At 43.9% G+C, this 15,364-nt stretch overlaps 1 protein-coding gene across 1 annotated transcript in view; it reads right to left on the bottom strand.

Annotated features, from left to right (window-relative positions):
- The window catches only part of LOC140721708 (NACHT, LRR and PYD domains-containing protein 3-like), a 73,820-nt gene that overhangs the window by 13,433 nt on the left and 45,023 nt on the right, over positions 1-15,364 (bottom strand). The window contains exons 7-8 of the mRNA XM_073036494.1: positions 12,473-12,555; positions 3,870-3,961 (exon numbers count right to left, since the gene is read on the bottom strand). Coding sequence (XP_072892595.1) covers positions 3,870-3,961; positions 12,473-12,555 — 175 coding nt within the window. The remainder of the gene's footprint in view (positions 1-3,869; positions 3,962-12,472; positions 12,556-15,364) is intronic.

Genomic DNA, 15,364 nt, shown 5'->3' with positions numbered 1-15,364 from the left:
TGGCATGAGTTTGCTCTAACGGTCAAGGAAAAGGAGAACCCCAAACTCTTCATCAAATATACTCAGAACAAAAGAATACCAGCGGACAAAATTGTATTTCTTGAAGTTCAGAGTGGGCCTTTATCCATGAAACTGAAAAAGGCGGGGGAGATTTTAAATTTATTTTTGGATTTATATTTAGTCAGGAGGCATACAGAGTCTTCAGAGTGAGAGAAAACACTAGTGAGATAATGGACAATGCACGGATTATAGAGGAGGAGATATTTACTGTCTTGAAGCAGATGAAGGTTGATAAATCCCTAGTGCTTTCCTCCGTACCTCGTTTGAGGCTATTTCAGAGATTGCAAGTGCTCCAGCAGAGGAATTTAAAATGTCAGAAGTGGAAGCATTGGAGGGTAGGCAATGCTGTTCTGCTGCTTGAAAGTCTGTAAAATTAAGGCACGGAATTACAGGTTGGTGAGTCAACACCAATGATGGTAAAGTTATTGGCAGGTACTCTAAGGGACGGGATATGAGTATTTGGATGGAGAACGATTAATTACGGGTATTCAACACTGATTTGTGCCTGCTAAATCCCATCTAACCAATCTTATAGTTTCTTGAAGAAGTTACCGGGCAAATAATGAAAACAAGTCAGTGGATGTTGTCTACTCGGGCTTCAGCAAGTTGCTTGGAATTCATGACATGGCCGCAAGTTAGTTTAGATATTGGATTCGCGAGAGAAGCTAAAAGAGATAGTAGAGGTTTGCTTCTCTGACTGGAGGTCTATGACTAGTGGTGTGCGGCAGGGATCTGTACTGGGTCTGGTGTTGTCGGTCATATATATCAATGCTCTGTATGACAATGTGGTAAACTGGGTCAGCAAATCTGTGGATGACACCAGCGTAGTGACAGTGAGAAAGGGTGTCAGAGCTTACAGTGGGACATGGAACAGCTTAGAAAAGGTGGAATGGAGTTTCAAAGATAGAATTTAATGAAGAACCTTGCGAGGTGATGTACTTTATGAGAACAAACCATGATAACAGTAAGACATTGAGTGGTAGGGCATTGAGCAGTGCGGTTAAACTAAGGTATCAGAGAATGGACATCCGAAATTTATTTAAAATGTTGTCGAATTTAGATGGCGTTGGAAAGCTTTGAGGACATGGGTCTTCATAAATCAAAATATTGAATACTGAAGTTGGAATATTATGTCGAAATTGATGTGGCAGAAACTGATTTAAAGCAATGTGTGCACCTGTCTCTTGGAAGGATATAAATGATTGACTGAGTGCAGAAAAAAAATACAGATTGTTGACAAGGCTTCAGGAACTGAGAGAAAGGGAAATAGGCTAGGACATTATTCCATAGAGTGTAGGAGGACCAGTGGAGATGTGATAGAGGTATCCGTTTATAAAAGGTATAGAGAAAGTTAGTGCGAAAAGGCATTTACTGCTGAGGTTGCGTGGGACTGGAATTAGAGGTCATGGGGTAACGATGACAGGTGAAAGGCAATATGAGGGGAACCTGTTCACTCAGAGGTTGCTGAGAGCGTAACACGCGTTGCCATCGAAATTAGTCGATATACATTCGACTTGTACATTTAAGATCAAGTTGGATAATTTCATTCAATGGGAGAGTTATGGACTTCTCCAGCCAGTGTGCCGATCAATGGGACTAAGCAGATAATATGTCGCTGTGGACTGGATGGTCCGAAGATCATGCTACTGTACTGTAGAGTTTGATGACTATGGGTAGGTCAAACTATGGCAGGGTCACTGTTGATTTTCCCTGGGGTAATTGTCGGTGAAACCCAGCAGGTTCACACTTCACTGCCGGACTCCATGAGCGCTCCAGTGTCAGCCTACAGCTGGGAACAGGCGGTGAGGAACAGACAGCAAATTCTGGACTATTGTGCATGTGTGACAGACCAAAGCCAACTGGTGGTAATGTTGAAAACGAAGTTTGGACTGAAATTGTCAGCTGCGTCACGTAGAATGTAGTGTTCAGTATGGTGTGTGGCTCTTCACTGAAATTCAGTCTGGGTGGCAAAAGATGAATGCACTCCAGTAGCGCAAGGACCATAGGAAACTGTTTCTCTGTAATACTGCGTTAGCCGTAGATGCTCGGAATATTTTTAATGATAATAATGTTGCACTCCCCAGTGTAAACAGTATAAGCTGTAGTAAGTACAAACACAAATTGGAACATTCACATAGGAACAGAAGTTAACTGAACCATGAGGCATGTTGTGATATTGTTCAAAAAAAGGCCCGTAGATCAAATGAGAGACGATAGTCAGTGTTGCCTAGTCAGTTGAAAATGGGTTTGAAGGTAGACTGAGAATGAGCAGAGAAATAAGTCACTATATATTTGATTTGTGGGAATCCCGTGGGTCATCAGAACACGGTTTGGTGAATGTCCATTAAAGTCGAATATTGGGAGGATGATGTGATGTCAGGCAGAGTGATGTAGAGTAAGTCTCTGTCCACTTGCAATGTTCGTCAAATGTCATATTACTAAATTCACCTGTCAATCATTGTCTGTATCCTAACCTGTCTAAAAATGAGTGTCATCTAAAAATCGGAAAATATAGTTTCCGCTCATGAAAACTCTTTTCCAGATGTTCTGCACAAGCATTGCTGGATTTTCACTGCCCAGAGGTTCCGTTGCGTTGGTTCTACACTCAGCCTGTGTCTCGCCCACTTACGTGATACTCTGGCCCGGTGAAGTGATCCTCGCCCATTAACATGAAACTGACTCCCTCCACACCCTCCTCAATCGCCTGCTCCAGTCGCTCCATGTAGAATCTCGTCAACCGGAACAGGTGGTGATCTTCACAATTTGACAGGAAGGCGGAGATTGTGGAGTTCAGATCTGTAGTCAAAAAGAACATAAAATAGTAGAGTGTACCATGCGTATGCGGACACGATGCCAATTTAAACCAATCCCAACTTCAGCAACATGGTCAATATCCCTTCATTCCCGACATATTCATGGGTTCAAACGCCTCTCAGATGCTACTGAGTGTCTGTTTCCATCCCCTCCTTTGGCAGGACATTCCAGACACCTATTACTCTCTGTGGAAAACATGCACTCTAAATCCCCTTTAAACTGTACCGTCTAACCTTAAACCTATTCCCTCTGGTATTTGTGGTGAAACTTGTCTGCACTCTCACCAGAATCACCACATCATTCTTGTGATTTGGTTACCAGATGTGTGGACAATTCTGAAATTATCTCTTAACCAACGCGTACCCAGTTACAGGTCAACTTCAAAAAATACCTCAACTCATCGTTAGCAATCTACCAAATGTGTTGCTACTTTCAGGAAGCTATGCATATCCATCACAAGACACATCCATACATCAATCTTATTAACGGTCCCAGCATTCACTCTGAACATCGCTCGCGAACGTCCAAAGTGTAACTTCTAACATTTGCCTGAATTAACTGTACTTGGTGACTCTCTTCATATTTCTAATTGGATGCTGAACACGTTGACGAAGTCCCAAATTTGCTCAACTCCGTCAACTCTGTAATCAACGAATCAGTTCACCCAGTATATCATTTGAGTAAGACATAGTTTATTATTAATTTATTTACATCACACACGACGCATGACGTATCAGTGATCCTTGTGGACACTGCTAATGACTACCCACCTTATTCAGGAGCTCCATCTCCTTTCACTGAGGTGAAGATTTACATGGTGACCGGAGTGATTCGACTATTCCCCTTGGAATAGATAATGGAACAATGACCCCGTTTGATGGTACTTTCTCTCTGCCCCTTTATCTCCCAAGTTTATCGTTCTGAACTATTGATGATTTGACTACACGTGTAGCATAAGAACAGATTTTTAATGGGAAACAGCCCAGTGAGCATACCTGTGTCCATTTTGACTCTGACTGACGTTGGTTGATTGCCGTCTTCTTGTCTGCCGGCCGGGTGGAAGAAAGCACCACCTGCTGGCAATGACCTGAATTACACAAATAAAGGAGTGAGACAGTTACTCTGCCCTTCATAATTTCAACCACTTTTGTAAGGTCACTGCTCACTCTCCTACATTCCAGAGAGCAAACGGAGATTTGAACAAAGACCTCCAACTGAATACAAAGTTCAAGAAGGAGAGATGCATTGAAGCTGAAACAGCTAACAGAATTGGGGGGAAAAAAACGAAATCTGTTGCAGAAGATGAGAGAAATCAAAGGAATATTTCATGTAAAATGAGCATAGGAAAAGACAAAGAAGGGAAGGACCTTACAGAAGCAGACAACATCAAAAAGAGTTGGCAGGAACACACATAAGAATTGTAGAAAGATCCAACAGCGAAGACATCTGCAATCACTCTCTCATCGATCTGGAGCCAGACATTCTGGAAAGTGAAGTCGAATGGGCGATAGAAAACATTGCCAATAATAAGGCTGCAGGATGAGACAGGATTCCAGTTGAATTGTTTAAAACTCTAGAAGGTGATGCTGTAAAAGTGATGCATGCAATTTTCCAGCAGATCTGGGGGGAAAATAAACAACAATGAACTTTAGGCTGGATTAAGATCTGTTTTTATTCCAATACCCAAGAAGGGAAATGTAAAGGATTGTTCAAATGACCGGAAATTTTCACATGCTAGAAAAGTAATGATAAAGATCGTGCAAGCAAGTCTCCAGCAATATATGGAACACGAACAGCCAGATGTACAAGCTGGTTTTAGAAGAGGCAGAGGCACCAGAAACCAAATTGCAAAACTACGCTGGATAATGGAGAAATCGCGAAAATTCCAGAAAAGTATTTATCTATGTTTTATTGACTACTCTAATTTTTTTTTTGTTTTTTTTATATAACAGTGTGGACCATAATAAACTATGGCAAATACAAGATCAAGAAGCAACAGTTAGAACTGACCATGGAAAAACAAACTAGTTCAAGATTGGGAAAGGATTACGACAAGGCTGCATACAGTCACCCAGCTTATTTAATCTATGTGCTGAACACATCATGAGGAATGCTGGTCTAGAGGACTCAACATGTTGGAATCAAAAATACCAGAAAATATGAACAAGCTCAGATATGCAGGTGATACTATTCTAATGGCCGAGAGTGAGGAGGATCTGAAGAAGCTTCTAATGAAAGTGAAAGAAGAAAGTGGAAAGCCGGCTTCTTGCTCAATATTAAGAAAACCATCCAGTCCTATTAACTCCGTGGTAATACATGGAAAGGAAGTGGAAGCAGTGACGGAATTTCTCTTCCCCGGTTCAAAGATTTCTATACATAGTAACTGCAGCCACAGAATTAAACGGCGCTTACTTCTGGGGAGGGCAGCAATGGGAAATTTAGATAAAATACTGAAGCGCAGAGACATGAATTGTCTACAAAGGACCGTAGAGTCAAGTCTATGGTATTTCCAGATGTGATGTATGGCTGTGAGAGCTGGACTATGAGTGAGGCTGAAGACAAAATAATCGACGCCTTTGAACTTGGATGCTGGAGGAATGTGTTAAGAATTCGTTGGACAGCAAGCAGATCCAACAAGTTAATACTTGAAGAAATACTTGAAAAGCTGAAAAATTTTGGACACCCGTGAGATGACAGGATTCCTTGGAGAAGACTCTCATGTTCAGTAAAACAGAAGGTAAAAGAAGCAGAAGATGACAGAGGCTACAATGGATAGATAATAACACTCGGGAAATGCCGATGCCCCTGTGGTATCTTAGAGAGGCAGTTTCCAACAAAGAGGACGTACAACACGCTGGAGGAACTCAGCAGGTTGGGCAGCATCCGTGGAAACGAGCAGTCAAGGTTTCGGGCCGAGACCGCTCATCAGCACTGAAGAGGGAAGGGGACGAAACCCTATAAAGAAATTGGGGGGAGGGTGGGAAGGAGAAGGCTGGAAGGTGCCAGGTGAAAAGCCAGGAAGAGGAAAGATCAAGAGGTTTGGGAGGGGAAGCAGGGAGGGGATAGGCAGGAAAGGTGAAGAAGGAATGTAAGGTGAAAGCACCATGTAGTGGAAGAAGGCAGAATCATGAGAGCGGTGATAAGCAGCTGGTGGTGGAGGCAGAATGAAAATGGGATGGGTGAAGGGAGAGGGAAGGAATTACCATTGTCTTCCGTACCATCACTGCCCTTACCAACTCCGGAGACCTTCTATCCTCAGCCAAAAAAGCTCATAATTCCCACACCCCGCACTGCTCGGTTTCACCTCCTCCCCAAGATCCACAAGCCTGACTGTCCCAGTAGACCCATTGTTTCGGACTGCTCCTGCCCCACCGAACTTGTGTCTACCTACCTGGACTCCATTTTGTCACCCATAGTTCAGTCCTTCCCCAACTACATCCGGGATACCTCCCATGCCTTCCACCTCACCATGCCCTCCGCTACTTTCTGGAGAATCGACCTCACCAGTTCTGCAACACCAGCACACTCCTCCGGTTGGTGGAACTGGAACTCACACTTAATAACTTCTTTTTTGAATCTTCCTACTTTCTGCAGACCAAGGGTGTTACTATGGGCACTCCCATGGGCCCCACCTGGTGGGGTCTATGGAGCTAACGCCTTATTGACGAAACCCATATCCCCGTTGGTTGGTATGCTAAATTGGCATTTGCTGTCACCAATTAGAGACAAGTAAATCTCACGTCTCTTCATGAGAGATACCGGGCACGTGCAGTTGCTTAAATCGTCTCAATGTCAACCCAGGAGCGCGAGGGCGATGAAGCTCCGCGAGAGGGCGCGCGTGGGCGGTGACCTGGTGCGCGCGGTAGATGGGGAGACTGTAGAGTCAGTAACAGGGAACGGGGAGCGCGTCCCTCGGTCCCGTACCGCGCTGGCCAGCTCACCGAGTGAGTCATGGTCGATCCGCAACCAGCAGGGGTACAACATTAACGCACAAATCTCGATGTATATACTTAATCAATGTAATGTTTCCTGTCAGTTCCACAATATAATTAATTTGCTAATGTTATATTGGCTTACACTAATTAAACTGTGAGAACTTTTCTAATCAAGACACCAAAAGCGTAAGTGGACCACTCGGCCCTCCGAAACTGCTGCTGATCTGACTTAAACTTGCGTTATGCATTCCCCCATGTTCATCTCGATAACACTTCAACCCCGCTCTTTATAAACAAACTGGGCTTTGAATGGAATCAAAAGCTCTACTTTCACTAATCAGTGAGTATAAAGAGTTCGCAACTCCCGCGATTAACACCGGCAAAAAAAAAAAAATAGGAGGGTGTGAGGGGGAGTCGGCGGGGAGGAGAAGTTGTTGCTGCTTTTCAAGACGTGATGCCCTGTCCACAGCCAAACATCCCACAGTCTCTGTGAACATTGCATCTACCTTAACATCAACTCCTTTGTCATCTGAACGAACAAACTGGCTCCCATCCCGAAGCGACTGAGTTTAAACCGATTCCAGCAGCTATAGCAATCCTGGCTGCAAGAACATTCCTTCATCTCAAGTACAGGTATAACCCATGCCTTTGGTACTGGGTCAAATAGGAACATTGCAAAATCTATTTCTGCTTAATCACAGACAATTTATTGGTAGAAAATACTTGATGACGCCAGTCTATGTCAATGTAAATTATTAGTTGGCATTTGCTAGTTAGGACTGAATGAAATGTGGTGCTGGGACATTTAGCATCAGGAGGGTTTGCTCTTAACAGACCCTGGCACGACGATATACTTATATCGAGGGCAAATATATCATTGCAGCTTGCAATAGCTGGAGGAATCATTATGTTGCTGTTGTTTATGGTAATTCCACATTTCTGCAATCACTATAGCAGAAAGCGGTCGTGGCATCTTGTAAAGGGAGGAAATTCTCAATGCGTTTAGAGATTATTATGACCTAACACAGGCAAGCAAGGAAACATGAGAAGTGACAAGTCTGAAGTGAGCAGACAATATGAGGAATGTGCGTGGCTTCAGAAAGATAGGATGCTGACAGCAGATCTGGAATGATTGCAACTGACACTTCTGGGTTTATTCAGTCTCACTCCAGCTATTTCTTATTTATCTTGGTACAGAAATGTAATGTCTGAAGGACCAACTTTCCTTTACTTTACTTTAGAGTAAACCAAACTTTCTCCTGACTGAATCAATGGAATCTCCGAGTGAGACGGGTTCACTCCGTTCGGTGCTCTCAGTCCTCGGGCTCGTTCACTTGTTGCTGTTCCCTCGTCTTCAGTTGTGGTTTGCTTCCAGATGTGGGCTTTTCTGCCAATAAATCTCTCATCACAGGTCTAACTTTAACCAGAGAGACAATGAAGTATGTTACTAATACAAACGGGAACAAAGCATTAACCTGAAATTTAAATCTTGAACGCATATAGAATGATCCGAGTGAAGAAATCAGGAACTGTCCCTCACACTTTACAAGCCTGACATGGGATACAAAAGAACAGGCACAAAATGCTGGAAGAACTCATCAGACCAGGGAAGATCTGTATGTCGACTCTACTCTCTTCCATAGACGCAGGCTGGACCGTTGAGTTCCTCCAGCATTTCGTGTATGTTGCTTGGATTTCCAGCGTCTGAATATTTTGTCGTTCGTGATGGGATACCAAGAAGTCATCACACAGTCATGGTATAAGATACATAGGAGTAGAATTAGGTGATTCGGTCTTTCTAGTTTGTTCCATAATCAATCATGGAGGATGTTTTTTTTTCCAACAACGTATTCTTGCTTCCTTGCTGTAACACTCAACTTATTTAGCAATCCAGAAAATAAATATACCCAACGATAGTCTCGACCACCCTCTGGCTAAAGTAATTGCTCTCATCTCAGTTTTAAAGTGAAGCTTCCTTATTCTGAGATCTCAGATCTCTCAGATCCCAGACTCTCAGATCCCACTCTCAGATCCCAGCACTCTCAGATCCCAGACTCTCCGTCTAATCAAGTCACCCTCTCCATTTCCACTGCACCGAGACTTGTCGTTATTCAGTTCTTGTAAATAATCACTCCCGCCCTAACTCCCCTCACCCCCACCAACCCCCAATCACCTTCCCTCTGAACTCCACTGAACACCGCCATGGCCATCAAATGTTCCTTATGAATAAAGCTTATCATTCGTGAGTTTATTTTGTGAATCTTGTTAACAACAAATGTACTGAATACATTTCCGGGGAAAATGGGACAATTAGTACCAGGATAATGTATTTGGAAAAGCTTTGGTTTCTTTACTCTTCTATCAACTCTCACAAAACGAGCGCTGGTACACTGGTCCATTCGCAGGAGATTTAACATTTTCCAGGGTGAATGCAATAAAGAGAAACTGGAATCACTAGAAACGCTCTGCAGGTAAGGAACAGCTGTGGGGAGAGGAAAAATGTTCGCGATTCGGTTTCCTGACCTTTCGTCAGAATGGATTCAAACATCTCCCAGCTTTTTAGTGGAAAATCTTGGGTTGTTCCCCATGGAGCGGTGAGGACTGAGGGAAGATCAGATAGAGGTTCATAAGAGAATGAAAAATATTGGCAGAGTAGACAGGGAGTATCTTCTCTCTGTTTGGAAATGTCTAATACCAGAGGCCATGCAATGAAGGTGTGAGCGAGTAAATGCAATGGAAATGTGAGGGTAACTTGTTTCACTCAGAGAGGTGTGGATGCCTGGAATCTGCTGTCTGTTATGGCGGTGGAAGCAAATACACTGGAGGCTTTTAAGTGACGTTTAGGTCGGCACATGGGTGTGAGGAAGATTGAGCGCAAATGGACATTTTGTAGGAAGGAGTCATTCGTTGTTTTTTGAGGGGGGGGGTTGATTTACTTTTCAGCTGGTTTGGCACACCATTGTGGCTGAAGGGCCTGTTCCTGTGATGTACTGTTCCATATTCTGGTCTATCTTCAGCATCTTGAGTTTCTCTTTGACTCCCACTGGCAGATAGACAGGTGACAGTGAGGGGGAATTTCCAAATGTGAATTGAATTCTGAAACCCCAGTCTATTTCTATTGGTGCAAACACACAACAGCGTATTTAATCACAGCCTCTCTCTGTGAGGGATGGAATGGGAACTCATTCTCTGCTTTGCTTCCAAGGAACTTCAGAACCAAACATCTGAGCACAGAACTGGAATACTCGCTCAACATCTCATAAACCCGGACACCTTGATCCCCGGTTCATTTTATCTGGGTCAAAACATGTGAGATATCCCAGGATCCAACGTCAGAGGGGCACAGCCTACACCGGGAGCCTCGCACATCTTTTCCACATCTCACACTGGGTGTTCCCGGATCTCACACTGAGAGATTCACGCTACCAATATACAGCCCCCGGAGACGTCTGCTTCATTGCGGAAGGAGGAACATCCAGCCGCATCTGTAAAAGCACCAACGTAGACCGAAGCCCAAACACTGACAGTTCCATATTTCTGGAGCTCCCATCTTAAGATTGCATCTCAGGCACAACTCTCTCAGGGCTCTTTGTTGCTGGCAATATGTGGCAGTTTCTCAGCTAATCCCAGCTCAAAAATTTACACTCCTCTACCAACCCGTGACAGAACTGGAGCCTGATGATCCTTTGTCTAGACAGGGATCAGCCGGGAAACATGGGCATTTGGGTCACAAAGAGGGTGCTGATATATTTCAACTTGTCCCCACAGTTATATTGAACACAGCGGTACATTAATTTATTGTTGAGTGTGGTGTAGCCTAGGTCAATTAGCAGCCACTTTACCCGTCGTGTAAAAGGAACAAAATGTTTTCAACATAAAATTGAAAAGATAGCACTGAAGCTCAGTACAGGAGATTTGTTTTTGTTCTTTCGCTGCAGAAACGATTGACTGACTGCTAGAAGTTTGACACCCAAAACAGAATTGCATAAATTCAATCCCTACAATCTTCGTCAATCCATGCCGGACAGTAAATGCTCAAAGTATCCTCGTATCTGAGGCCACTCTCTCTCCGCTGAGAGTCAGCAACCAGAGAGCGATAAACATGTTCAACACTCTCTGCAGCTCTGGTGAGCTGTTGCCCTGGTGACGGAGGAAGTGGCTCGCAAAGATAACCGAGCGGGGAAATAACAAACTCAGTGTGACACGTTCTCGGCTTCATTGTGACAAAGATAAACTGAACATTCAGCCATTTTGTAATGGTGATACTAAAATTCCAGCGGTTGTTATTAGCCTTTCGAGGTATATTCAGTAAATCTCATAGTTGTTTCAGCTCTACAGAGATCTCAGCAGTGCAGACGCTGGTCCAAAATAAAAACACATTGTTGGATGCGACAAATATCGATTATGTGTAGAAATTTCAATTTAGATTCACAGAGCCGTTAGAGCACAGCCACAGGACTGTTAGCCCATCCAGACCGTGCCATGTTCGGTGTGGTCCCATCCCCCTGCACACAGACCACAGTCCTCTATACCTCCCTCATCTATTTACCTACCCAAACATCTCTCAAATGCTAAAAGTGAACCTGCATCTCTCACTTCTGCTGGGAGCTGGTTCCGCCTTCACACCACCCTCTGAGTGAAGTAGTTCCCCATCAGATACCCATTAAATGTGTCACGTTTTGCCCTAAATCCATGACCCTATCCAAGCTGAGGGGAAAATGCCTAGCTGCATTTACCCTATTTATACCATCATAGATTTCTACATCTTTAGCAGGGTGTCCCAACCTGGGGTCTGTGGACTCTTCCTTTAATTGTAGGGGTCAATGGCATAGTAAAATTGGAGGCCTGCTAGAATATCCCCTCATTCTCCTCTATTCCAGGCAATCAAGTTCTAACCTGTTCAACCCATCACTATAATTATTTCCTGAAATACCAGCAATGTCCGGGTAATTTTCCCTGCACTCTTTCACGCTTATCCATATCTGTCCTCCAAGTAGCTGATCAGAACTGCACGCAATCCTACATGTTTTGGAATCACGGTGAATTACAACTTTAGCATTAATATCCCAACCCCTCTTCTTAATAGCCTGCGTTATAAAGGTCAATATGCCCGAAACTCTCTTGACTCTGGTGCTACCTTAAGTGAATTCTGGATCTGTAACACCTACGCCAGGACAATCAGGTTTAAAACAATTATTTACCCCATGCAGTAAGCCTGATCAACACGTCTACTCACTAACCCACGCTCCACACCCCACCCATTACTGGTTTAAAATTTCCTGACAGTTCTAGACACTCCTGTGCCTAAAGTAATTTAATGGGCAGACAATCAATATCAGTTTCCATATGTCCACTCTCTCCTGTGCCTAACGTCACTTTATGGACATAGAATCAATGTTTTTAAGCAATCATAATGCATGTACTGTGTTTTGTTTATTATTGTGGTCCCTATCATTTTGTTGTTTTTTTTTTCTGTCCTGCTTCGGACACAGAGTAACAATTATTTTGTTCTCCTATACTGGAATGACATTACACAATCTTGAATCTTGAACCCTGGGAAAAATACAATGATCAACCACATTATCTGTACTCCCTCTTGATTTTATAAACTCCTACAGTGTCAGCTCCATTCTCCTCTGGAATTAAGATCCAGCTTGGCCAACCTCTTCCCATGAGCCGGCACTCTAGTCCAGGCAGCATCTTCAGCAATCTCGTCTGCACACTCTCCAGACTGATAATATCTTTCCTACAGTACGGAGAACACAAATGTACATAACACTTCGTGTATCCGCACCACAAAATTATATGACTACAATATAATGCCCATAATCGAGAACTCAATTCCCTAACTGATGAAGGTCAGCATGATTAAAGCCTTATTTTTCACCCTCAATACCTGCACAACCACTTTCAGTGAACTGTGCTGTTGTACACGCAGGTCGCTCTGTTCCACAGCACCCGATGCTCTCCCATTCACTATACCAGTTCCACCCAGTTTGACTGTCCAACATGCACAATCTCTCACTTGCCCAAGTTGAAAACCATTTGCCATTCCTCAGCCCATCTCCAAAACTGACCGAAATGTCTTTCAAATTCAGTGTCACCCGTTGCCTTATCAACCAGTCTCCCGAAATTAGTCTCCCTGTATACCCATGACTGTGTCGTCACCCAGAGCTCTAACCTGCTAATTAAATTTGTCGACGACACTACATAGATTGGCCTCCTATCAAGCAATAACGAGTTGGCCTACAGGGAAGAGGTCATCTCTCTGACTCATTCATGGCAAAGTAACAACCTTACTCTCAATGTCGCAAAAACAAAGGAGCTGGTTGTGAATTACAGGAGGAATGGAGACAGGCTAACCTCTATTGACATCAATGGATCTGGGGCTGAGAGGGTGAACAGCTTCAAGTTCCTCCGCATCCACATCACCGAGGATCTCACGTGGTCTGTACGCACCAGCTGTGCGGTGAAAAAGCACAACAACACCTCTTTCACCTCAGACGTTTGAGCAAGTTCGGTATTGGCCTCCAAATCCTCAGTACTTTTTATGGGGCATAATTGAGAGCATCCTGACTGGCTGCATCACTGCCTGGTATGGGAAATGTACCTCCCTTAATCACAGGTCTCTGCAGAGTGTGGTGCGGACAGCCCAGCGCATCTGTAGTTGTGAACTTCCCATGATTCAGGACATTTACAAGGAGAGGTGTGTAAAAAAGGTCCGAAGGATCATTGGGGACCAGAGTAACCCCAGCCACAATCTATTCCCGCTGCTACCATCCGAGAAACGGTACCGTAGCATAAAAGCCAGGACCAACAGATTCCGGAACAGCTTCTTCCACCAGGACTTCAGATGAATTAACTCACGTTAATTTGTGGTAATCCATATTATGTAGACAGTTTAATTTATCTTGAATTATTATAAATTACTTTGACTGCACATTGCACCTTTAGACCGAGACGTATTGTAAAGAGGACGTAAGAATCAATTCAGTTTAATTCAATTCAAACTTGCTGATTGTGCCTTGTACATTCATATACAAATCAATGGCATGAATAATTAATTATAGAGGTCTCGACAGTGACACACACATCCCACTCGCCACAGGCTTCCATTCGCTAAAACCATCTTCAATCATCTCCCTCTGCTTCTTGTTCTCGAACCCGGTGTGAATCCACCTCGCCAGGTCCCCGTGAATCCCACGTGACAGAACCATCCAGATCAGTTGCTATGCGGGATATTGATACAGACTTTACCAAGGTTCAGATGAACAACATCACTGCCCAACTTCACCCAACTCCCTAGTTAACTCTTAAATAACCTCTAAAATACTCGACAGATGTGATGTCCTATTGGACAGTGTAGATGGCGATTTCCCCATAACCAATGCCCAACCGCCCAGGATTTCAGCTTCACTGCAGACTGTAAAAATTTCGATCCCAGTTGTCGAATTATTAACCTGGACTGAAGCCCGTATACTGCCAGTTCCATATCCTCAGAGTCACCGGCCCAATATCACCATTCATACAAAGACGCTTTGGTGCCGGCAATTTGCCGTGGTGTTCCTGCCATTTCCGATTCACAGACTAAGGTGGAATTGGAAGCTAATGACCCTCTGCCGGGGCCGGTGCTCAGACTGGTTCCCCGGTCTGTATAAGGGATGCGGATACACTTCAGCCTGACCCCAGCAGCAAAACCGAGCACATTTGATCACAACCTTCCTGCTGTGTGGGATCTTGCCAGCAGAGCTGGCTGTCATGTTTTCCGCAGTGTAGCAGGAACAAAATGTAAAATTATAAAGTAGAAAGTGCCGGGAACTCAGTACATCAGACTACGTCTCTGAAAGGAGAAATGGTGGAAGACCCAGTTCCAGAACTGAGATTGTCCAAGATGCTGCCGATCTGCTGAGCGTTTCCAGTATTTTCTCCTCCTGACTTTAAATTTCCTGCAACTGTAGTATTTTCTCCCTCTTCATTTTAATGCACAAATAGTAACTGATTCCCACCCTAAACTGTAATTGCCACCCCATCCCAACCAATTTCTTGGGTCCTCAGTCCATTCTGACCCTGGTGTAATACGTTCCATATAGTTAATGCTCACAGCATCCTTTCCTCCCACTGTCATTACTGACACACCCATCACACTCGTCACTGGCCTCTATTTGCTAAATCCATCTTCAATCATCACCCTCCGCTTACTGTCATCGGGTTCGGTCAAAATACTTACGTATTTGAAAATCTACAAATTGTTTGACAAACATAACATCTCACTGGCTGGTCCGGTCAATGATTTTCCCCACAGCCAAAGTCCAATCGTCCCGATCTTCAGAATCACTGCACACTGTGGGAATTTCAATCCCAGCTGTAGAAATAACAATATACTGCCCTACCCATATTCTCAGAGACTCCAGCCCAATATTATAACCTACACAAAGACTGCCCACTGACGCATTGCCAACAACAATTTGCTGTGGTGTTCCTGGCATTTCCAATTCACAAACTAAGGAGAACTGAACCTATTGATCCTCCAGCCATCTTACTTCAGAGTTCCTGCA

This window comes from Hemitrygon akajei, unplaced genomic scaffold, assembly GCF_048418815.1.
Source record: "Hemitrygon akajei unplaced genomic scaffold, sHemAka1.3 Scf000060, whole genome shotgun sequence".
In the NCBI taxonomy this organism is placed as follows: domain Eukaryota; kingdom Metazoa; phylum Chordata; class Chondrichthyes; order Myliobatiformes; family Dasyatidae; genus Hemitrygon; species Hemitrygon akajei.
This window is presented reverse-complemented; position numbering and strand designations above follow the sequence as displayed.